Genomic DNA, 25668 nt, shown 5'->3' with positions numbered 1-25668 from the left:
CACGTATTAAGGCTAAGGAGCTTACCGCTCAAATAAGGCTCCAGCCTGACCATTTCTCCAGCCGAACAAACAGGGGAGCTGGCGCTGAACGCGTGCGAGGCGCAGACGGGCTTGCCTTTGGCACAGCTTCGGCGCGCCCGCTGCGCACTCGCACCAGTGCCGTTTTTATGAGCAATAAAATTGCGCAACTAGTGCGCTAACCTGGCCTCCTCCCAAGATGGTGGGCGTCGGTAAAAATACCCTGCCCCTCGGCGAGTGCTGCACCGAGCCCGGACAGAGGCTCCCAGTGACAGGTGAGGTGCAAATTTAAAAACGAGATTGGTCCAAAACAGTGCCCAACACATAAAATAGCCGCAGTAGTGGCAGCAAATACTAGGTTTAAAAACACTGTAATTTTTTTAAAAAGACAGGACATCAATTCATGCGGTGGTCTCTCCCGGCTGAGCCTCAGGAGGACTACAATCTAGCATGGCAAATGATGGTACGGCACAACTGAACATTGCTACATGGAATGTAAGGGGGCTGGGTGATCCTTGCAAGAAGCGTCAAGTGCTGGCATACTTAGATAGACATAATACGCATATAGCTATGCTGCAGGAAACTCACTTTTCGCCCCAGCAGACTGCTGCGTTCGCCTCAAGATGGGCTCTGCACAGGGCTTTCTCCTCGTACTCCAGCTATGCTAGGGGCACGGCCATATTGATTAAGAAACAGGTGCCTTTCCATTTGGTGGGATCGTCCAGTGATGATCAGGGAAGATATTGCATGATGTGGGGAAGATTGGGTGTTGAATCGATCACACTGATTTGTTGTTACGAGCCTAATGTCGATGACCCAGAGTTTTTCTTTCGGTTGTGGGAAGCAGTGAGAGCTATTGGGTCGAACCACATTGTATGGGGTGGGGATTTTAATGTCACATATGCGCACACCTGGGACAGATCTCACCCTGCCCAGCGACACCAGACTAAGGCAGGTAGTTTACTCAAAGATATCATCTCGGAACATCAACTGCTAGACGCATGGAGGCACTTACACCCCTCGCTGAGGGAGGGCACGCATTTTACAGCACATGCGGCCACTTGGGCGAGGCTTGACTATTGTTTTGTCACTCGAGGGCTTGGACCTGCCATATGTGCGGTAAAGCACTTGGCCCGGACTTATTCGGATCATGCCCCTGTTAAGCTAACGCTCTCATCTGCGGACTTCAGCTCTCCACGCAGTGCTTGGCGAATGAATCCCCACATGCTGATGGATGCAGTCTTCCAGAAAGAACTGCGTGGGGAGATACTTGATTTTTTTGCACGCAACAGGGGTTCAGTGCAAATTGTAGAAACAACATGGGAGGCCTTTAAGGTAACACTGAGAGGATTCTGTATCTCTAACTGTTCTGGGGTGCTTTGGGACATACTGGACACTTGAAAATGCACTGCATCACGCACCCGATACAGACACACGGGGGAAAATCAGGTCTAAACTCATACAATACACTGAGGAGGCGCTCAGAGAATCCAACTTCCGGGGGAAGCATTGGCAAGCTAATCGATATGGTGAGGGAGAACGCCCTGGGAAAACTCTAGCGGACGTGGTCCGCAAACCACAATACTCCAGCTATATTGTAGAACTAGGCAGGGGGGATGGAACGCGCTGTTGCGACACGGCAAGCATATTGGCCGAATTCACACAGCATTATGAAATGCTATATACCACTTCAGGTCCTCCGAATATAAACTTGGATGACTTTCTGGGAGATGTGGCTCTTGGCTGGTTAAGCGATGTAAATGGTAAATTCCTATGGGCTCCGTTCGAATTAGAGGAGGTCCGCGAGGCCATAATGGGGATGCAGTCTGGGAAGGCCACGGGCATGGACGGTATCCCCGTGGAATTCTACAAGACTTATATTGATGTCATGGCCCCGATCCATCGCGAAGTCTATGAAGAGTCACTAGAGGTGGGAACACTGGTTCCCACCCCCCCACTCCCCCCCCATCTATGAGAGAAGTTTTGATAATATACTTGTTGAAACCAGAAAAGCCGGCCCACCAGTGAGAGTCGTACCGGCCACTTTCCTTGATTAATTCCGATGCCAAAATTCTAGCGAAACTCATAGCCAAGCGGCTGAACCTTTTACTGGAACACCTCATCCTTCCGGATCAGTCTGAGTTTGTCCCCGGGAGGGCCACCTCTCATAATTTGAGAACCCTATTCACCCTGCTGAATAATGTCGCCCCTGACTTGCCTTTTGCTGCGATATTTTTAGACGCCACCAAGGCTTTTGATTCTATTGAATGGCACTACATATTTGCGGTAATGAGCCGGATGGGTTTTCCACCGCTTTTTTTATCATGGATTAGTCTCCTGTATCACAGGCCGGGAGCCAAAGTGCTAATCAACGGCCAAGTGTCCCCAACGTTCTCGATTACTAGAGGTACGCGCCAGGGCTTGTCCTCTGTCCCCCTTACTCTTTGCCCTGGCCACGGAACCTCTTGCAGCACGATTGCGACAACATAACAATCCTATGGCTCTGCAATGCAACATGAGACCAATATTAATCTCTATGTATGCAGATGGCATCACTTTATATGTGAAAGACCCACAGCACAATTTAAATACGCTCCAGCGAGAATTCATTGTTTTCGGGCAATTCTCTGGCGTCAGGATCCATTGGGGAAAGTTGTGCCTCTTCCCTTTCACTTACTCAGTGGCACGCTTTCCTTTAGACTACCCGCTGGAGTGGTGCGAGGACGAGCTCCGCTATTTGGGGATTCGGATCAGTAGAAATAAGGAAGAACTCACGAGGCTCAATTATGGAGTGGCCATCACTCTTATAACAGATAAGGTTGATCGCTGGGTGAAGCTCCCGCTGTCTATGGCAGGAAGGGCATCATTGATTTAAAATGGTGATCCTACCCCAGTTACTGTATCTTTTTTGAATATTCCTTTTTTTCCGGGAAGACAATTTTGTTTAAAATGCTCAGATCTGAGATGATTCAGTTGGTATGGGGGAGTAAGCAAGCTAGACTACAGTGGACTTTACTGACTAGGCCTTACTCGATCGGAGGTTTTGATATACCGGATTTCGAACAATATTACTTCAGCGCTCAGGCACACTATTTATATTTTTGTATTCATCAACCTAAATATATGCCACAGCTGGCAGCGGAGCATTGGTTAGCACACCCTATACCCATAGAGGGCGCTATATATATACATCTGTGCTGGCCCTGGAACGCACTCAAACTACTGTAAATGCCACGATCACGGCATGGCAGCAGACGGCACGTCGATTTGAGAACCCAATGCCTTACTCACCACTCTTGCCATTAGTTTATCATCCAGATATGCCCCTTCTACAGGAAGCACTCTTTCATAAACTACGAGTCCGCCTATCCCTAAAAACTTGGTGAGATCTGTACGAGAATGGGAAGTTCCGGGAGTCAGCTGCCATGTTTCAGGGAGCGCAGGGCACTCCAATGGATGTGTTCCTGTACCTTCGCCTGCGGCAAGGTATCAGATCTCTACACGCAGATTTCCCATGCAAGCCCAGACTAGTATCCTTGCTTTATCGCACAACGCGTGCTCAACATACTGCCGGAGTCACACCATCTCACTACAAATGGGAAGAGGATCTAGGACAACCCATAACGGAGGAGCAATGGGAGTACTGTTGCTCGCAAACGGAACGAATCTCGGCCAGTAGCAGATTGAGGATAATACACTACAAAGATCTTCATAGACTATACCGCACTCCGGTTAGCATGCATAAGCATAAACTCTGAGAGACTGATAGATTGATCCATCCCTTAACTAGCGCCGAGACGCCCACGGGTATTCGCCGCGCTCTACAAATGTCAATAAATAAATAAATAAATAAATAGATGTAAGGCACCGCAAGCTGATTTTTTACACCTGGCCTGGAACTGTCCGGCAGTACACGATTATTGGGGTAAGGTTTTTACAGCATTGAATCATATGACTAATGTATGTATAGAAGCCGCACCACTGATGGCTTTGCTGAGCTATGTGAATCATGTCCGATTGGCATACCGTCGATATACGGCACTGGCACTTTTGATGGCTAAAAGACGAATAGCTTGCAGATGGAGCAGTTTAAAGAGTGGCTTAGTGATATGATATTCTGCCCGGAACAATCTGCACTGAATACTGAACTCTTACCCATTGCATCTCAACCCAGGGATATATGGTCGCCATTATTATCTTACTTGCAGGATGAGGCTCGGGGAGAGGATGCGTAGTGTTACCAATAAGTACCGTGTTCACTGTCCACTATATTTACCTCCACCCACGGGCTAGGGGCCCAGAACATTGATCGACTGGCAGATTATGCGGTACGACTTGACTAAGACACCTTAGATGCCTTTTCCCACGCACTGTCTTCTTAAGAGACTAATATGTTGATGTATGATGTTCTATGGTATTTATTGCCTGTTATTATTGCCCTGACTTATGGTCCAACACAGATTTTATATTATTTATGTTCCTCATTATTACGCGGCCGGCCCGCTGTGGTTGTAGGCGGCTTGCTGTGTTAATTTCATCTTTTACTGTCCTCGTTGTTTGATTCTTATGCTTGAGAGATAATCGTGCTGCCGGCCACAAACTGGTTGTAGGCACGACGCTGTGTAACCGTAAGACCTACCAATAAAGGTTTTTGAAAATCCCCCTCCAAAAAAAAATTCTTCTGTAACAAACTCACCTATCTATACAGCATCTTCGACCCTCAACCAGAACCCATCACTGTTGCAACTCAACCTCCCATCACAGTCAAAGAACGAACACTGACTTTATGGTCCAGATTCACCACCATCTAAATCACTGCTACAATGAAGATCTCCTACTTGGAGGCTCCATTTGGCCCATGCACCCGCCACACCTTCACCAAAGGGCTACTACAATCTGTAAAACAATTACAACCCTCCTCAACGCCTCCATCAACTCAGCCACATTTCTGGACACCTGGAAACATGCTATTGTCATGCCCTGTTTAAGAAACCATGCTCTAAACCAGCCACGCTTTCCAACTACAGACCCATCATACCATACCATAATGGTCCTAGAAAAACAAATCAACCAACGCCTCCCCGATCACCACAACAACCACCTGCTCCTCAACCCCAAGCTGTCCGGATTCAGGCCGAACCACAGTAGAGAAATAGCACTCATCAATGCCAAAGACGGCATCCATGTGATCCTTATCAGAGGAGACATGCCAGCCCACTTTCTTCTAGACCCTCTCCGCAGCACGGTCTGACACTCTATCCTCATCAAGCGTCTGTACGAGATTGGCACCCAAAGACCCACTCTGCACTGCATCTGCTCCTTCTTAACAGATACAACGCAAGCTGACAGCCTGGCACCTTATTTCTCTGAAGCCTGCAAACTCATCTTTGGGGCACCTCAAGTTAAATCGCTTAGCCCCACCCTCTTCAAAGCATATATGGTCCCTCTGGTCAACATCATCCGCTTACATGACATCCACATCCTCTCCTATACAGGTGACACTCAACTTTTATTCTACCTCTTGGATAGCACCTCCAGCATAAGAAACCAGTTCACTGCCTGAATAACCGAAGTCGCTAACTGAATAAAAGCCAACTGTCTCAAACTCAACACTGCCAAGAGAGAAGTAGTGATCTTCTACAAGAACACCTCCTCATGGGACTCCAACTGGTGGCCAGTGAATTCAGAACCATACCAACACCCAGTACCCAGGCCAGGTACTTCAGAATAATCACCGACAGCAAACTGGACATAATGGCACAAGTCAACACCGTCACTGCATCCTGCTTCCACATCACAATGACGCTGATGAAGAGCATCAAATGGCATCCAAGCAATATTAGAACAAGCATTGGCATAGCCAATATATCTTAAATACACAAACAAGAAACTCTACCTATATCAATTTAAAGTATGCTAAACGTCATATTTTTATTGGCCACTCATGCAGGACCATTGATCATAAATATTAACGTCATTCAAAAAAGTGTAATCATTGCTTAGTTTATTTTTTACTTTTCAATACAAAAAAATATTGATACATTAATAAATACATATAAATCCTCACTGCAAAAATGTATATAGGAAAACTCAGATCCCATTGCACAACTTCCACTCAAAAGCAATCACCTTCATACTCAATCAACCTCACCAGAACTACAAATACAAATATAACACAAATACAAGGAAAGCACAATATGCACCAAGTTCCCTCACAGTAAAACCCAACGCACAATGAAGATTTTTTTCTCAACTAGAAAATACAATAAACCGCAGGTTTGTTTTACAATTAATGTAGCATCATTACAAGAGAGCCTTCAGAATAAATATAGTCAAACAGATATGTTTCGAAAGCAATGGTAGATTTTTCAACATAAATAACCAGTTTTCAAAACAAGTAAACCTGGTATGTTCATGGAGGGTACTAATTCACAGCCCGGATGCGCGTTTCAGTGAAACACCCATTCTTTAGGGTATCACCATCTTCAGGGCGCATACGATGTATTCAACCGAAAAGGCAATGGGACCTATCCTGCTTTAATGGGATGCTGATAAAAATACAACTCTCCTAGGAGCAGAAAAACCACGGGCCACTACTAGTTTTTCAAAGGACATTGCCTGAAAATATGCAAAAGGCTCTATAAATTGCAGCTCGTCAGATTGTGGAGAAACACGCTGGAAGGCAAGATCAATTTGTGATGACAGTTACTTAAAGTCGAGCTACGATATGCAGTGGTTAGTCTTCAGAATTTAAAAAAGCGAACTCCCGTCAAGGTTCTCCTTTCAGTCGCGTGGTGAAGGAGGATAATTGCAGATTCGGGCCGTCAAGGGCGTTTTTGTGCCCAATACTCTTTAAGGCGGCTTCGCAACAATGTGTCTAGCTCCATGCTGTTTATGTTAGAAGCGTGGCTGTAAAGGATTCTCTGGATATGGGGAAATAAGCTGCATGCGGCTGCAATGCGGTATAGCGTCCAGCTGGCAGAGAAATAGCCAATAGGTCTTGCCTTTGGGACCTTACAAAGTGTTTAGCCAGAGCTATTGTCTTTAAAGCATGTTGTAGGGCATTGTGACTGCTGTGCAGCATGTTGAAAAATTATAATAAAAAAGTGTTATAAGTATTTTTGTTACCTTATATATAACCAAGAAGACATTATGTACAACTGAACGACCCAATAAAAATAAAATTAAAAAAAAGAACATAAAAATGTCTTCTAGTTTTTTTGTCCTTGCAATGCGGACAACTTCTTCCTGCCTGTTCTAGTGCTTGTTTGCTTTTTTTTTTATGGGGGAGGGGCTTAAACGGAAGAGTGGAGGTTGGTCAACAGTACCTGAATTACAACAGAAGCAGTGGGTGGACACTAGGAGAGAATCAACAGATGCCAGATTCCGAGGGTAGACTGAGGTGGTGCCGAGCAATGCTGAGGTGTCGTCAGACGATGCTGAGGTGCCGCCTGATGATGCTGTGGTGCTAAGTCAAGGTGAGGTGGTACTGTTGTACTGATGCTCAGGTGGTGCTCAGCAAGTGCGCATATCGTGCTGAGTGATGCGGAGTTGGTGCTGTGCTGAGGTGATACGCTGATGTTGCGTTGGTGCTGTATTGATGCTAAGGTTGCTGTGTAGGGTAGGGCGGCCAATCGCTACTCACGACGCTGGGAGGGTGGAGTCAGGGGTCAGCGCGTCAGCCACTTAAGGCAAGGCTGCAACCTGTTTGCTGTGGACGCGCGCTAGAACTATGTTGCGCTAGCTGCTACAGGTTGTGTTTCTTTTGACTCTTGCAAACACAAAAAATCAAGGAGGGGGGGGGGGGAAGTAGAGTTTTGATCCTTTCAGTCTCCTAGGTTTATACTAACAATCAAAAATGGAAAGGATCACTAGTCCTGCAGAACCCAAGTGTGCAGGATGTACAGGGTGTCTCCCAAATGTTAACCCTCATGCACGTGTCTTTTCGTTGTTCTATTGTTCTGATCTCATGGCGGTATATACTGGGTACCCGCTTTTTAAAGTACACGTAAGTGCATAATCATTGGGTTATTTTTTGTAAAATGCACCCTCCACCAGGAGGTTCTTTCTTGGGTTGTGACAGTAGTGATCGTGGAAGTGGTTGGTGAGTGAGTAAGGTGATTTTAGGAAGTCCAAACGCAATTATTCAGTACCTCTCCCCCCATTTTTTTGCACTGAATAATTGCGTTTGGACTTCCTAAAATCAATCCAATAAACGCACTTACCTTTTATATTAGAGCTCATTGAAGCTACCCGAATCCAGCCCAATTAAAATAAACAATCTGGCTGTACGGGTATTTTAACTATATACCTCACCTTTCTCACTCACCAACCACTTCCACGATCTTTTTACTCTTGCCCTGATACTTTTAAAATTGCTTTGAGTGCAAATACCTTTTGTGTGCCTGATCTCCTCTGCTCACTCGTAACTCCAGCTACTTCCGCCCCTACCCCGGTCCACCACGGGCTTGCCCGTTTGCTGTGGAGGGTATGGCGGCCAATCGCTACTCATGATGCTGGAAGGGTGGAGTCAGGGGTCAGTGCGTCAGCCACTTAAGGCAAGGCTGCTACCTGTTTGCTGTGGACGGCCGCTAGAACTATGTTGTGCTAGCTGCTACAGGTTGTGTTTCTTTTTACTCTCGCCCTGATACTTTTAAAATTGCTTTTAGTGTAAATACCTTTTGAGTGCCTGATCTCCTCTGCTCACTCGCAACTCCAGCTACTTCCACCCCTGCCCCTACCTTTTGTGTGCCTGATCTCCTCTGCTCACTCGTAACTCCAGCTACTTCCGCCCCTACCCCGGTCCACCACGGGCTTGCCCGTTTGCTGTGGAGGGTAGGGCGGCCAATCGCTACTCACGATGCTGGGAGGGTGGAGTTAGGGGTCAGCGCGTCAGCCACTTAAGGAGAAGCACTTTCGACGGGCGCGCCAAAGGCAAGCCGGTCTGCGCCCGCCTGTGCCGCGACCAGAGCCAGGCTTGCTGCCGGTGGCCCTCCAACTTGGCGAACCTGCTGGTCGAGGTCTCAATTATTAGCTTGAGGCCTGAGACCGGTTGTGGCAACACCAAGTGCAGCCCTTCCCGGCTGCTTACCAAGCACTTTGTGTGCAATGACTGCTCCTTCTCTCTCGCCCTAGAGAATGTAGCAATGAGGAGCCACACCGAGAACCGCCTAGAGAGATAAAAGCCTGTCTCCTTAACTGCGGGTCTCTCCCACGGCACGTGGGCGACATTTGGCTTTCCCCAACTTCTCATTCCTGGGACATGATGTTCCTGACCGAGACCTGGATTAAAGATACTTCCAACCCAGAAATTACCCTGGCGATTGGCCCGGACTACCACTTTGTCATGCCAGACACAAAAGTGGGAGGAGGGATCGCCATAATATTGCGGCCACAATGGAAGATAACTTCTAGGAAACTAGCAAACACTGGCCCTATCGAAGCAATGTACTTCAGTATTTCAGACTCAATGCATCTGATCCTTGCAGGAGCACGGATTTACAACCCTCCAGGCACACAGCCTTCTTATCTCACAGAGTTATTAGTGACCCTAGCAGACTTATCCTTGAAACACTCCCATTTTACCATCTTAGGCGATTTCAACCTACATGTTGATGACATGTCTTGTTCAAAAGCGAGGTCCCTGGTGGAAACTCTGGCTGGCATAAACCTGGACCAGAGAGTACACAGTCCCACTCAATGCGGGTCACACCCTGGACCTTGTATTCACGAATCTGCCTGTCCTCACTATCTTGCCGCTGCTTCCCCTGACCTGGTCGGACCACTTTTTAATCCCTTTTAACCTGACTACTACCCCCCCCCCCCGGCTACTAACCGTAGGACAGAGAACCTTGGGAGAAAGTGGTATAAAGTTACCTGTGACACGCTCGAACCCACACTGGCCAACCTGAATTGGCAACCTTTGGACGACTTGAACGCCGATGTTAAGAAGTTTAAAATTTTCCCTTTCCACAGCTATAGACACCATTGCCCGCTTACAACCCCTTTCATCGGCCCGAACAAAACCCTCCGCCCCCTGGTTCTCTCCGACCCTGGTGAAGAAAGAGGCAAACGTAAGAAGCTCGAACGTCTATGGCGACTCACCTATGACCCTCCTGCTAAGGTCATATACAGAGCTGCCTTAAAAAATTCCACAAACTCAAACAGGCCACCATGAAAGAATATTTTGCCAACAAAATTAACGCTGCGGACAATTCGGCCAAAACACTATATCAAATTGTGAAGGACTTCACTAAACCAACAGCCCTTACTCGCCTTACAAAACCCAGTCAAGAACTCTGTGACGGCCTCTCTGACCTTTTCCACAATAAAATTATTGACATTTTCTCCTCCTTTAATCCTATTGAGAGGTCCGGTGAGGGGACCCTACCCCAGTACTCTGCCCTACTGAAAATGCAGTAGTGCAAATCATGTTCACCTCTTCACCCGGTTCCCGCCCAGGTGTTTACTACCCTGGAGTGGAGAAGTGTGGCTCAATGGTTAGAGCGACAGACCCTGATGCAGAGGTCTAGCCCGGGACCAGGGTTCAATTCCCAGCCTCGGTGGGTCTTGTGCTCAAAATTCCACGGACCTGATAATTCTCGCCTCGGTGCCTATTCCAATCATAGAGTCCCACTCTGCAACTCTGGGCAATAGCTTGCTTAATCTCCACAATGGCCCCCACAACGCTAAGGATGCCTGGCCTCCACCCTGGGGGTGCCCAGGAGTGGATGCCTCACAGGGAAAGCCAGGACGGGTTCCACAGCGGTATTCCTACAAGCGCCTTGAGACCCTTGCGGGTGAGTAGTGCGCTATACAAGTATCAATTTACCCTGGCTCCAGTTATCATTCAACCGCTAATTGCAATCTGGAATTCCTCCCTTTCCTCTGGCCACTTCCCTACAGTTTGGAAACAGGCCATGCTGATCCCATTCTAAAACAAGCATTTACAATGCAATGGTTTTGCCTTTGTTAAAGTTAGAGCTATTGGCATTGCTCTTGACATTATTTTTATTTATGTTTTTTTAACATAAATAAATGGCATTGTCATTTACAATGCCACTAGCTTTATCTCTCGCAAATGACACACACAAACACACACAGAGCCCCCCACACACACAGCCCCCCACACACACAGCCACAAAGAGCCCCCCCACACACACACAGCCACACAAAGCCCCTCACACACACAGCCACACAAAGCCCCCCACACACCCACACAGAGCCTTCCACACACACCCACACAGCACAAGCAGGCAACAGGGGCACACAGAGACACAAGCAGGCAACAGGGGCACACGGAAGCACAAGCAGGCAACAGGGGCACAAAAACGGAGGCACAAGCAGGCAACAGGGGCACACGGAGGCACAAGCAGGCAACAGGGGCACACGGAGGCACAAGCAGGCAACAGGGGCACGAAAACTGAGGCACAAGCAGGCAACAGGGGCACGAAAACTGAGGCACAAGCAGGCAACAGGGGCACAAGAACTGAGGCACAAGCAGGCAACAGGGGCACAAAAACTGAGGCACAAGCAGGCAACAGGGGCACGAAAACTGAGGCACAAGCAGGCGCAGGGGCACCAAAACGGAGGCACAAGCAGGCAACAGGGGCACACGGAGGCACAAGCAGGCAACAGGGGCACACGGAGGCACAAGCAGGCAACAGGGGCACACAGAGGTACAAGCAGGCAACAGGGGCACGAAAACTGAGGCACAAGCAGGCAACAGGGGCACGAAAACTGAGGCACAAGCAGGCAACAGGGGCACAAAAACTGAGGCACAAGCAGGCAACAGGGGCACGAAAACTGAGGCACAAGCAGGCGACAGGGGCACGAAAACTGAGGCACAAGCAGGCAACAGGGGCACGAAAACGGAGGCACAAGCAGGCAACAGGGGCACACGGAGGCACAAGCAGGCAACAGGGGCACACGGAGGCACAAGCAGGCAACAGGGGCACACAGAGGTACAAGCAGGCAACAGGGGCACACAGAGGTACAAGCAGGCAACAGGGGCACACAGAGGTACAAGCAGGCAACAGGGGCACAAAAACTGAGGCACAAGCAGGCAACAGGGGCACGAAAACTGAGGCACAAGCAGGCAACAGGGGCACAAAAACTGAGGCACAAGCAGGCAACAGGGGCACGAAAACTGAGGCACAAGCAGGCGACAGGGGCACGAAAACGGAGGCACAAGCAGGCAACAGTGGCACGAAAACGGAGGCACAAGCAGGCAACAGGGGCACACGGAGGCACAAGCAGGCAACAGGGGCACACGGAGGCGCAAGCAGGCAACAGGGGCACACAGAGGCGCAAGCAGGCAACAGGGGCACACGGAGGCGCAAGCAGGCAACAGGGTCACGAAAACAAGCACAAGCAGGCAAAAGGGTCACAAGCAGGAATTGTAATTTAGACGGGGCTGAAGTGGAGAACGGTCAGTAGGGAAGTAGTGCGGCTGGTTCAGTGGTACCAGGCCGAAAGGTGAGAGGGGCTGTCTGCACCCCAGTTTGGACAGTTTCCACTACCTAACAGGGATTGGTGGGAGGGGGGCGTACTTCTTGCTTGCTTTGGGGCTGTTACTCCGGGGACGCAGTGCACGCTCTTGCCTGCTGCCTGCTGCCACCGGGACACGACAACAGGCAGGGAGAGGACAGAGAAGCCAGAGGAACATGTGTAGCCTCAAAAAACAATGCACCAGGCTTATAAGACGGCAGAGCAGCATGTGTGGCATCAAAAAACAATGCAGCAGTCTTACAAGACAGCAGAGCAGGCAGAGGAACACGAGTAGCCTCTAAAAGAATGCACCAGAGCAGCCACAGGAACATGTGTGCCTCAAACACAAAGGGCTTATTGCCACTAATTACAAACATTTTAACCTCATAGCTGCTATTAAACATTCCTCCCCAGTGCTGCGCTGTCCATTGGAACTAGTGCTGAATGGACGTCCAATGGTCGTGCGCAGCACTGGGGAGGTAGTGCTGCCGTCGGCCAATGCACCGAGGCAGCACTTAAGGGGTTAATGAAAGATTTTGGCAGTATGGATGCAACAAATAAATAAACAAAAACTTCGTTTTAGACAGACATCAGATCAAGCAGTGGGTCAAAGAATTTGCTTTACAAACTACTATTGTACAGTAGGATCCGCAGGTCTGCGCACATTCACTACAATTATCACGTAGTCCAAGTGGCCCTGACCCGGAGTCAACTGAATTTCTTGAAGTTAAAAAAAATCTCAAAACTTGAATCACCCACTATTGGAATGTACAAATAACTGTTTACTTTTGTGCAACAATATATTCAATGCAACTCAAAGATCACCATATTTGCAGCATCTATTGTATTTTTAACTCTTGATAATCACTTAAGCTAGTACATAATGTATATTTGCAGCTCTTAAGCACTGGCAAAATCAATATGCCTCGGCTCTGTGACTGAGATCCATCAGCTTGGTCACTGGCTTTTTGTAATGCCGTACAGTGGTGTAATTTCCCCTCAATGCTGTGCAATATGGTTACAAAACAATAAGTGTGATGACACGACTGACATGTCATTCTGGTGATATGTGTATCACGACCCATGCAGGTACCTTGTCAAAGCATAGAGATTCGGCTTTAGGCAGACTCCTATTGTTGTGTTCTATGTCTGGAAGGAATAACAGGAAACGCACACAGGTACCTAAATACTGGTCAGGTCATGTCACATGATGGGTGAGGCCTACAATATTAGTTTACATGTTTTAAGCCACCCTTAATTACATAGGCCATGCCTCTTGGATAGGATTCCTTGCAGGTCACCCAAAGCACTGCTCCAAAGAGTGACCGAGGGCTTACCTGACCAGGCCTCCATGTTGCTGCATGTTGATGCTTTCCTTGCCTTCACCAGCACAGATCTCCGAAGCAGAGGTATCCACAGTGCAAAGAACCAGACGCAAGTCTGAGGAGGTTGATGGCACCGGATCCACACCATAAATGTACACACAACCTCTCCCGACGTCCTCCAGTAGCCAGTCTCCGGCCGACCTAATCAGCGGGAGGAGGGCGGGAACAAACACGGACAGCGGGAGGGGGGCGGGAAAAAGACCACGGCAGGGAAAGAATACACCGGCCGACCTAATCAGCGGGAGGAGGGCGGAAACAGAGACGGACAGCGGGAGGGGGGCGGGAAAAAGACAGCGGGAAAGTATTTACCTACATTCCACATTAAAGCTCTGTCGGGGCTGTCTTTGTATGATTAAGGTAGACGGCGAACAGCATAATGTACACCTCTGCCAGCAAAGGGAACGCGATGCCCTGCTCCTGAAAGTGGTTCTGCCCTAGCCTGAAAAAACCCTCAATCTTCATCCGTCAGCGAAAACCATCAACAACCTCCCTCACTCTACAGCCCGCTAATGCCCTCATTTCCGTGGGTACTGAAGGGGCCATGAAGCTGCCTTCTGTGCTTACCACCGCTTGGAAAAAAGTTTTAAAAAACCAGCCACATATACACAACTACGCAGACACAAAAACTACTCGCCGAATCAACATACATGCACCTACAGAACTATACGAACACAACTACGTAGGTGCAAAACCTACACACGGGAATCAAGTCAACATACATACATGCACCTATACACACACGCACAACTATACACTCACAACTACGAAGACACGAAAACCACACGCGGAATCAACATACATGCACCTACACAACTATACAACTATACACACACAACTACGCAAGTACGCATGCACAAAACTACACACGGGAATCAAAACCCACACACTTGAATCAACATACATACACCTATACAACTACGCATACACACACAATTACGAACATTCACATACACGGGAACACAGACACTTACACAAACGCACAATACTACAGCCGGTTCAGAAGGCACCGATACTTCGAGGGGTAGTGAACCAGCTGCACTCCATATCACTACAGATTAGTCAGGTTGTAATGCAGGGCTGTCTTTGGACAGCGTATGTTGTACAACTCGCCCGTTTGTTTCTGTGCATTAATCCAACTAGGATTTCTTGTGTGACTAACTGCAAACGCAGTGATGGGGCCTGCAAGGGACCACATACCTGCCTGTGTAAACGCAGTGTGCCAGTACTGTAAAGGCAGTTAACACCTTGGAAAAATTACATGGGGGTAGCAATCAGCATCCATGGGATGGCTGCCTTCTCCCGGTCATGCCGAGAGAGCGGTCATTCAATGCCTCGCAACCAGCGAAGTGGTGGAAACCCACTGAGATAGCGGCCCCTCGCATGAGCACCGCTCCGAGGCAAGGGCCTTGGGTAATTCTCAGGAGGCGCCGAGGCGGTGAACCTACTCTCCTATAACCACAAATCAAGTTCTGACTGAGCAGCCCTCGGTGGCCGCGTGCAAGGGCTTACAGGGAGCCAGCACCGGCTCTCAGATGCAAATATGCGGCGGAGAGGAAGGAAGCCGTCGCACCTCTAACAGACTGAACGCACTCGCCGCATTACTCAGTTTGTGATTTACTCCTCGGGCCGTCTGGCTTCCAGGGTGGGGTGAGGGATGCCTGCCAGTCACACCTCGGATGCCCTACCTTCGGCACACTGGATTACAGCGAGCGCTATCACTCCGGCCGTGCCTGGTTCAGTGAGGCGGTCTGACTCAGCGTGAGGCGGGAAGGGCGCAGAGCCCAGCGGAGCCGGCGGCCCCCTCTGAGTCAGGGGCACCTGTATAAGAGCGGGGCTCGGGGCGCAGGGACGAGGTTTGAGAATATTCAAGCTGTCAGAGGTGAGGATGGGGATCCCAAGGCCGGTGCACGTCAGGATCTACGCGGCATGTCTTTTGCTTTTTCTGGCCCTAGGGCAGAGCGTGGCCCTGGAGGACATGCAGCAGAGACTGGCATTCCCACGGCTGCTGGGGCAGCCGAACAACCTGGACTTCAGCCTCAACCAGGTAACGCTATCACGCTTCGCCTCGCCTGCTCCTATTATGTGCGGCTTTAGCAGTGCTGCATAGACAACGCTGTCACTGTTACTTCACTCTGAACACCCACCTGCTGCAGCGCGCCGCTGTCCTCTGCAGTGACTGATGCAAGGCACACTCAGCCTTCCATCCCTCCAAGGACGGTAAAGTGAGAGACCACATTGCATTGGACAATAGTAACATGAGGTTAGAGTTAGCTATATTGGTGCCGCCTAAAAGTTGCTATGTAAAGCGCGTTGGAGCACCTGGAGCAGGATTTGAAGCGCTAATAACTGAACATAATATAGTACTAAAATTAATGTGCTGCAATGTCCGTGCTTTTGCGGTCAGACGAACGCCATTACTTCCGCTTTGATATTAGCTATTCTGGGCGTGGTGTCGCTTGGTGGTGGGGGGGGGGGGGGGGGGCCGGAAAAAGACCACAACGGCCGACCTAATCAGCGAGAGGAGGGCGGGAACAAACACGGAGAGTGGGAGGGGGGGGGGGGGGGAAAGACACGGCAGGGAAAGAAAACGGCCAACCTAATCAGCGGGAGGAGGGCGGGAGCAAACACGGAGAGTGGGAGGGGGGCGGGGAAAAAGACCACGGCAGGGAAAGAAAACGGCCAACCTAATCAGCGGGAGGAGGGCGGGAACAAACACGGAGAGTGGGAGGGGGGGGGGAAAGACACGGCAGGGAAAGAAAACGGCCAACCTAATCAGCGGGAGGAGGGCGGGAACAAACACGGAGAGTGGGAGGGGGGCGGGAAAAAGACCACGGCAGGGAAAGAAAACGGCCAACCTAATCAGCGGGAGGAGGGCGGGAACAAACACGGAGAGTGGGAGGGGGGCGGGAAAAAGACCACGGCAGGGAAAGAAAACGGCCAACCTAATCAGCGGGAGGAGGGCAGGAACAAACACGGACAGTGGGAGGGGGGTGGGAAAAAGACCACGGCAGGGAAAGAAAACAACGGCTGACCTAATCCTAACCGGATGACGTGGCGGAGGCTCGGCCGGCTGGGCCAATCCCAGCGCGGCCCTGGCTGGAGGCACACGGCTGCTTCCTTCGGGCCGGATCTCGCTGCGGGCAGCATCTCCGGTCTCCCTCACAACACGGGAGACCGGCAAGGCAGGAAATGGCTTCCCCAAGGAAGGGGGAAGCGAAACCACGTCCTCCCGGCCCCGCCCACAACCAGGCGGCGGGCCGGACATCTTTTTCCGGTGTTTCTAATGCCGGACCAGATTCGGGGGCGTTCCAGAGGACAGGCTTTCGGCTGACGTCGCCAAAAGCCAGAAATTCTCGGGAACGCCCCCGAATCTGGTCCGGGATTGACGGACAGAGAAGTCTTTCAATGGCTAGCCTCCATTTATGGAGCTAGCCAATGAAAGACGGGGGCGGATTCCCAGGCCCCATACCATATTCATTAGGTTTTTTCCTAGCACATGCGTACTTCGTACGCATGCATCGCTAGTCAAAACCTAAAAAAGGCAGAGGCTGATCCGTCAGTATACAGTAATTATCAGCCCATATCGCTCCTCCCAAAACCAGCCAAGATATTGGAAAAAGTTGTGCAAGAACAGCTGGCCGACTATTTGGAGTCCAGAAATCTCCTCCATGATTCGCAATCCGGATTTAGATCCGGGTATAGTACGGAGACAGCGCTATTAGAGGTTACAGAGACAATTAGGGAGAGCGTGGACAGAGGCGAGGTAGCCATGTTGGTGCGCCTCGATCTGTCCGCGGCTTACGATACCATCTCTCACTCCATACTGCTGGATAGACTCCATAATATAGGGATACGAGACACTCCATTGGCCTGGATAAAATCATTCCTAACTGAAAGGGTCGACACCACACCTGTTGCGTTCTATCTGTCCAAAGATAAAAAAAAAAAACTTAGTTGTGGAGTCCCTCAGGGGTCGGCTCTCAGCCCCCTTTTCTTTAATGTTTATCTGTCACCTTTGGCGAAGGTAGTAGAGGTCTATGGAGTCAGAGTGGTTTACTATGCTGATGATACACAGCTAATGTTTTCTTTCAGAGACCACTCTGACAATGGACTCTCTAATCTCAAAGCTTGCCTCTCTAACATTGTATCATGGATGACTTCTAATACCCTGAAGTTAAACACCGACAAAACCAAGGTGCTGTTCTTGTAATGTAATGTAATGTATGTGGTCTTGTAAAGCGCACTGCTGCCCTGAGGCGTCGTGGCGCTGTAGACCGCTGGCAACCCGTCCTGGCTATGCCTGTGATATGGTCCCTACTGGGTATCTCCAAGGTGAAACCAGGCATCCCCGGCGAATGTGTGGGGCCGTTGTAGAGATGAGGCAAGCTTATGCCCAGAGTTGCAGAGTGTGATCCCTGGATAGAGTAGGCACCGAGGCGAGAATTATCGAGTCCGCTGACCTTGGTCCACGACCCAGCCGCGTCCGGAATTGAACCCTGGTCCCAGGCCGTTTTCTGCTTCCGGGTCTGCCGCCTCTAACCAGTGAGCCACGCCACTCCACGTTCTTCAACCAAAAATCTCCATTGCTGCCATCTATGTGGTGGCCATCCGAGCTGAACCCTCCACGTCTCCTGTTAAAGCTGCTCGAAATCTGCGCTTTCAAATTGACGAGTTTTCATGCAAAACCCAAATCCATAAAGTCACCTCTGCCTGCTTTGGCAAATTGCACATGATAAAAAAAAGATTTTCCCTTCCTGCCCATGGATTCTATGAAGACATGCCCTCATTACCTCCCATCTGGACTATTTTAATAGCCTATACGTGGGAGCTCCAGCGTACCTCCTACACCGGTTGCTACCCCCCCCCTGCTTCCATCGATCAAGAAAAGGAGGCAGAGCTTTTGCGGTGGTCACTGCAAAGCTATGGAATTCCCTTCGATTAAACCTCCGACTGATTGAATCAGAATCTCAGTTCAGATGCAAACTGAAGACATGGCTGTTCTCCAGCTACTATCTACTTATAGTCTCTGACGTTGCTGTCCTCAGCGCGCTTAATAAATTTCATAAATAAGAAGGTGAGGTGGGGCTGTGATGATGAAGATGCACTGATGCGTAGGTAGTGGTGATCTGATGCGGAGGTAGTACCGAGTGTTGCTGAGGTGGTGGTGTTGTATTGGTGCACAGAGGGTGCTAAGCAAGCGCTCAGATGGTGCTGAATGATGCTGAGTTGGTGCTATGCTGAGGTGATGTACCGATGCTGCGTTTGTGCTGTATTGCTGCTAAGGTGAAGGTACGCTGACGGAGCCGAGATGGTGCCGGGCTGACGGAGCCGAGGTGGTGCCGGGCTGCCCTGATGCGAAAGTGGCGCTGCCCTGATGCGAAAGTGGCGCTGTGCTGATGTTGAGGTGGTGCTACGTTGATGCGCTTCTGCACTGGTGGAAGTGCACTGAAGAGGTGGTGCTGCAATGGTGCTGTGCTGATGCTTAGTGATGCTGTGTGGTGAGATACTTAGGTGATCATGCTGCGCTGGTGCTAAGCTGGTGGTGGTACACTGATGAGGAGGCGATGCTGTGCTGGTGCGGCGCTGATGCCAAAGTGGTGATGCACTGATGAAGAGGGGGTGCTATGCTGAGATGGTGCTGTTCTAATGCTTAGGTGGTGCTGTGATAAGGAGTTGCTGTACTGATGCTCAAGGGTTGCTGTGTTGATACTCAGGTGGAGCTGCATTGGTGCTACGGTGTTGGTGTGCTTTGCGGAGGTGGTGCTCAGGTGGTGCTGAGTGATGTTGAGATGGTGCTGAGGGATGCTGAGGTGGTGCTGAGTTGGTGCTGCACTGGTTCTGAGGTGGTGCTGCACTAATGCTGAAGTGGTTCTGTGTTGATGACGAGGTGGTGCTGCGCTAGTGCTGAGTACTACTGTGCTGATGCTGTGGTGGGGCTGCGTTGGTGATCGGCTCTTGGTGGTACACGGACGCAGACCTGGTGCTGTGTTGAGGAGACGCTGCGCTTGTGAGGCAGTGGTGGTGCTGAGTGATGTTGGTGCTCAGGTGGTACTGAGCTGGTGCTGCGCTGATGTGTAACCTGTAACACACTGATCCTCATGTAAAGCGCTCTGATACCTCCGGGTCTAGCCAGCACTATATAAAATTCTTCAAATAAATAAATGAATAAATGCTGAGGTAGAACAGCATTGGTGCTGAGGCGGTGCTGCGCTGGTGCTGCACTGATGAGGTGGTACTGTGCTGATGCTGAAATGGTGCTGATGCGGACGTGGTGCTCAGGTGGTGCGGAAGTGATGCTGAGGTGGTGCTGAAGTGGTGGCGTGGTGCTCAGATGGCGTTGAGTGATGCTGTGTAGTGATGCAGAGGTGGTGCTGTGCTGATGCCAAGGTGGGGCAGCACTGGTGGTGCACTAGTAAGGAGGTGGCGCAGTGATCTGATACAGAGATGGTGCTGTGCGGATGTTGAGCTGCGCTGGTGCTGAGGTGGTAGGGCACTGGCGGTGGCGCACTGATGAGGAGGTGGTGCGGTTCTGATGCTGAGATGGTACTGAGTGATACTGAAGGGGGCTTAGTTGCTGTGGAGATGGGGCTGCGTTGGTGCACTAATGCAGAGGTGGTGCTGTGCTGATCTGATGCAGAGATGGTGCTGCACTGATGTTGAGCGGCTGTTGGGCGCTGGTGGCTGTGCACTGATGAGGTGTTGGTGCTGTGCTGGTGTTGAGTGATGCTGTGATGGTGCTGCACTGATGTTGAGCGGCGTTTGGGCGCTGGTGGCTGTGCACTGATGAGGTGTTGGTGCTGTGCTGGTGTTGAGTGATGCTGTGATGGTGATGCGCTGATGCTGAGGTGGTGCTGTGCTGGGGCGGTGCAATGGGGCTGAGGTGGTGCTGCGATGAGGCTGAGGTGGTGCTGCGATGGGGCTGAGGTGGTGGTGCGATGGGGCTGAGGTGGTGCTGCTGAACGGTGGCGAGTGACATTGACTGGCGGCGAAGTGGTGGTGCATAGGCGTTGCTGATGTGGTGTTGCACTGTTTACTTGCAGGATATATTGTTAAGTAACCTCACATTCCATGCCGCGTTTGGAGAGCAAGAAGAGAAAGCCCTTGATATTTTTTTATTTCACCAATGATTGAAACCTTAAAAATGCATCAAAAGTTGAAAGTATGCAACTTAAAGCTGCTTCCATTTTCATAAAATGGAGCAACAACAGCACGTTTACCTCTTTAATCATTCATATCTAAATAATCACTGCCAAAAGTACAATCTAAATAGATTGATCCTACTGTAGATCTTCTTCTTGAAGAATACTTCCATTAAGTTATTATTTAATGTTTGGACATTTGAGCTAATGAAACCAAAAATGTTATAGGATGAAAAACATAGCCTCGGGCTGAAAACGTGCTTGTGAAATCAAAGACTGTGGTAAATAAGGACATGATTTGCAGCCCTTGGCTGAGCATGTTTAGAAAGCCAAACAAGCCAAGACAAGAGAAAACGTTGTGCGCCGAAACTACCATAAATGGCAGATAGTGAAGTGATCCATGTAACAGGGCCAGACTCAAGGGTGTGACCAAAGCAGCAAAAAGAGGGACAAATGTAAACTATTCCAAAACTAAAACAAAGGAATTTCAAAAGGTACATGAAGGAACGGAAGAAAAAGGTTGGGCGTGCTAAAAGCCCATACAGTAGAGTAGGTACAGCATGTCTCAAGAGAGACCGCATGGACAGTCAAAGAAAGACCTAAAAACTGTCACTCATGTTCTAATCACCAGTAAGTTGGACTATGGGAACACCCTCTATGCCGGGATCATCAAGCAACTCACTAAAAGACTACACACCATCCAGAACTCTGCAGCCTGACTCATCCTCAACCGCCCATACAGAACTCACTCGATTCAGAAAAGGGGGGTGGTGATGATCAGTGTCTGAATTAGGCAGACCACTCTTACCCAGTCCAAAGATCAGGGCTTGATCCATCACCGTTATTTATCTCACTGCACCATCCCAGCTCTGAACCTGGCTATATGCAAATCAGTCTAGCCCTGATCTCTTGACTGGGTGAGAGTATTCTACTTAATTCAGAAACTCTGTCCATCACCACCCCTTGTTGTTAAACATACAGAACTCACATCACACCTAAAGGAGAGCGCCACTGGCTTCTGATACGCAAACATGCTCATTTCAAACTCCTCACACACATTCAAGGCACTACACAACTTAGACCCCAACTTAGACCCCACCAACCAAAACAGTCTAGCTCCTTACACCAACCACCCAGACACACCCCCCTGCAAGACTCCTACTCGCACATATTCTCTTACATCACTTCTAAAGCATGGAACAGCTTCTGAATCAACAACAGAGGCTTCTCTCCTCTTCTTGAATTACGCAAGAAACTGAAGACCTGTTTTTTTTTCAATTTAATAGTGAACCATAGAGGGCTAGACACACACACACACACACCTGCATTACACATACACAACATTGGAAGGTACTAATTTCCAAGAGGTGCGTCATAACAAACGTTAAACCTGGAGCCTGCCGAAGTATGCAAACGTCAAAGATGTGGAGGACATCTGCCTAAGGAACACAGCATCAGACTGTATTTACAGACAGAAAAACACAAAAGCAATACACAGCCAAGTATTTGGCATTCAGTTTGGAATAAGATGTACTAGAGCAGATATCCGTTATAAATGATTGCTACCGACATAAGGCCGCCCAAATTGCTCCATGCACCCCTCCCAAAACAGTTAAATGTCGTGCGTCAAGACCAGTACAAAAGAATGCAGGAGGTTACAAAGATAATCCTTTCCTGAAAATAAAAAAACAATACCCCACTGAAAAGTCGTTCCATTTTGTGACCAGGCAAATGAAACAGTTAACTCTAAGATCCCAAACGAAAAGCACGGTTTAAAGACATCACCTGATGTTACAAGTGACTGTTACATGATTGAGTGTAGATGTAGGGCACTAAGTAATGTTTCACTCTGGTGTGTCAGCACGGTCTTACCAGTGTGTCCGTTTCAAACGATAATGCTGAGTCCCTTAAAAAAACAAAGGCGAAGGGGTAAGCCATTAGGCACAATGCCCGACAGGTTCAGGCATCAACGCAGGGAATACAATTACTCTGTTTTACTCAAGGGGGACCACCGGCGTGACAGCTTTAACCAAGCGGAGCAGTGGATTCTCCGATTAGGCATTACTAGCTCATACCCAGCGGGCACGGTGATAAAAGAATTCTCCTGAGTGGATGAGTTAAACAAGCCACAGCGCCTCGTTAGCGATCACAGCTACCTAAAGAAATCACTTATCAATGTCTACCCACACGAGCACCCGCTTGAGTATGAAAACTTCTTACCAGTGGATGCGTTCACTGGTGACAACCGCCCCAGTACGACTATCCACCAGTGGCAATTCTAAAATATTGGGTACCTTTGGCAATTATAGTATCTCACTAGTACATCGTTTTAACAGTGACACCCACTTTTCAAAAGATCAACCGGTTAGTGGAAGCCTGTTGTCAGTGGATGCCTGTTGTCAGTGAAAGCTGACAGCCGAATCTCCCACTCCACAGAGGGTGAATCACTCGGCCAGCGACAGCTCCTCAACATAATACAAACTTTCACAAGTGACCACCTTTGCCTCCAAATGGATCCCATCACATCTGACAGCGCCTCAGAAATGGTCTTGTGACAAACTTTTCCCACAAGTATCAGATGTCTCCTAAACAGCATGACAACAGCTTGCCAGAAAGCACCGGTATTCGAGCCGCCGTGTCCTGTCCCTAACACTATGGCTTCTGTAAGGTTCACCGGTGACAACCTTACTGCTCCACCATCTCTTGTTATGTGCTTCCCGTGGTAGCCTCCTCGCCACCATATGCTTCATTTTTTGGCACCCAGGGCGGCAGTTTATCATTCTGCCTTGGTTTCTTTGCTCCCAGATTACGCTCTCCTGCTCTTTCCAACACCAGCACATCCATACAGCACGCCTCTGCAGGGTTTTAACTCGCGGCTTTAACTTAGAAATACGAAGTCTACCCTTCAGGATACTCTCCAGCCCCAGTCCGTCCCGGGGAGCCCCTTTCCCGGACCCTTGGGGCCCCGCCGGCCGCTCGTTCTCCTTATTCTCCTCCATGAGCCCAAGCCGCTGCTCCGTCAGCTTCCGCTCTGCGCGCTGCATCTCGGGATTGACAATAGAGACACGTGGGCAGAGAAGCACCGGAAGCACATTCCCAATAAGGTGGTGACGGGTTATTGAGAGTAGACATGGCGGCCACCATGGAGGATGCACGGACGCGGTTTGTTGTGACTTGTAAGGTTAACCGTGCAGTACAATACAGCAATGCTTTAGAGAGGTGACTTTGTTTATTATCAAAGTGTGAGTTTTTATTTGTACACTTCTTAGTGTATACTTATAGATGAAAGAGAAGCACCGATCTGTTTATTTTGAATGTTTGCCAATGTTTGGCACTATACTTAAGAGAGGCATTTAGGAAAAGTGAATTTATTTTTATGCCAAGATCAGGAGATCCTATTGTGATTCTTTCCTGCTTTTTCAGTAGCAACCATACTAGCAAAAACATGCATTTGCAATGCAATAGGTCTCGTATTAGAAAAGCTAGAGCTATTGGTATTGTAAATGACACATTTTTTATTTAGGTTTTGTTTTTGAAAATTGCGAAATTAATAGCTTTGTCATTTACAATGCCAATAGTTATAACTCTCGCAAATGTGACACCTATAGCATTTGTAATGCAATATGTGTTGTATTTACGTGACTTACATGTATTGATATTACAAATAACAATGTTTTTTAATAATTAATACTTAAATAAAAGTTATTGTAATTTATAATGGCAATAGCTTAAACTTTTGTAAATAACATTTGTGAAGATTATGTTCAGTGTATTTTATTGTGACGAAAATCCAAGAACATATGTCAAATATTAACATCTTTTTGTTACATTTGTAATAAAGCTTGAAACATTGAGATAACATATTTGAACCAGTTGTTGTTGAATGGTTGCACAGCTTGATGCTGTAGTGGAGCTCAGTGATGTTGTGGTGGTGCTGAGTGATGCTGTATGCTATTCTATGTTTTGTTTTGCTATCCTATGTTTTGTTTTGTTATGCTATGCTGTTTTGGTATGCTATGCTATGGTTTGCTATGCTATGCTATGTTTTGCTCTGCTTTGTTATGCTATGCTATGTTTTGTTGTGTTTTATTATGCTATGCTTTGTTTTGCTATGCTATGCTATGTTTTGTTGTGTTGGTATGCTACGTTGTGTTTTTCTATGTTATTATGTTTTGTTCAGCCATGCTATGTTTTGTTTTGTTAAGCTATGCTGTTTTGTTGTGTTTTGTTATGCTATGTTTTGTTATGTTATGTTTTATGTTATGCTATGTTTTGTTATTCTATGCTATGTTTTGTTTTGCTATCCTATGCTTTGTGTTTTGCCTTGTTATTATGTGTTTTGTTATGCTTTGTTGTGTTTTGTTATGCTATGCTATGCTATGTTTTGTTATGTATGCTATGGTTTGTTTTGTTATGCTATGTTTTGTTATGCTATGTTTTGTTATGCTATGTTTTGTTATGCTATGTTTTGTTATGTTTTGTTTTGCTATGCTATGCTTTGTAATACTATTCTATGTTTTGTTTTGCTACGCTTTGTTTTGTTATGCTATGTTTTGTTATGCTATGGTATGTTTGTTGTGTTTTGTTATGTTATGCTTTGTTATGCTATGCTATGTTTTCCTATCCTATGCTTTGTT

The 25668-nt window shown here is 48.4% G+C and overlaps 1 protein-coding gene across 2 annotated transcripts in view; it reads right to left on the bottom strand.

Moving 5' to 3' along the window:
* The window catches only part of SRP68 (signal recognition particle 68), a 280497-nt gene extending 256407 nt beyond the window's left edge, over positions 1 to 24090 (bottom strand). The window contains exon 1 of one of the 2 annotated variants that reach the window (XM_086930712.1): positions 23946 to 24090. In XM_086930712.1, coding sequence (XP_086786838.1) covers positions 23946 to 24075 — 130 coding nt within the window. In that variant the 5' untranslated portion in view covers positions 24076 to 24090. The remainder of the gene's footprint in view (positions 1 to 23945) is intronic. The other variant, XM_086930713.1, reaches the window with a different exon arrangement.
* Between the last annotated feature and the right edge of the window lie 1578 nt (positions 24091 to 25668).

The sequence above is a fragment of the Lissotriton vulgaris genome, chromosome 7 (genome assembly GCF_964263255.1).
Source record: "Lissotriton vulgaris chromosome 7, aLisVul1.2, whole genome shotgun sequence".
Taxonomy (NCBI): domain Eukaryota; kingdom Metazoa; phylum Chordata; class Amphibia; order Caudata; family Salamandridae; genus Lissotriton; species Lissotriton vulgaris.
The sequence above is the reverse complement of the archived record's forward strand: the minus strand, read 5'-3'. Positions and strand labels throughout refer to the sequence as shown.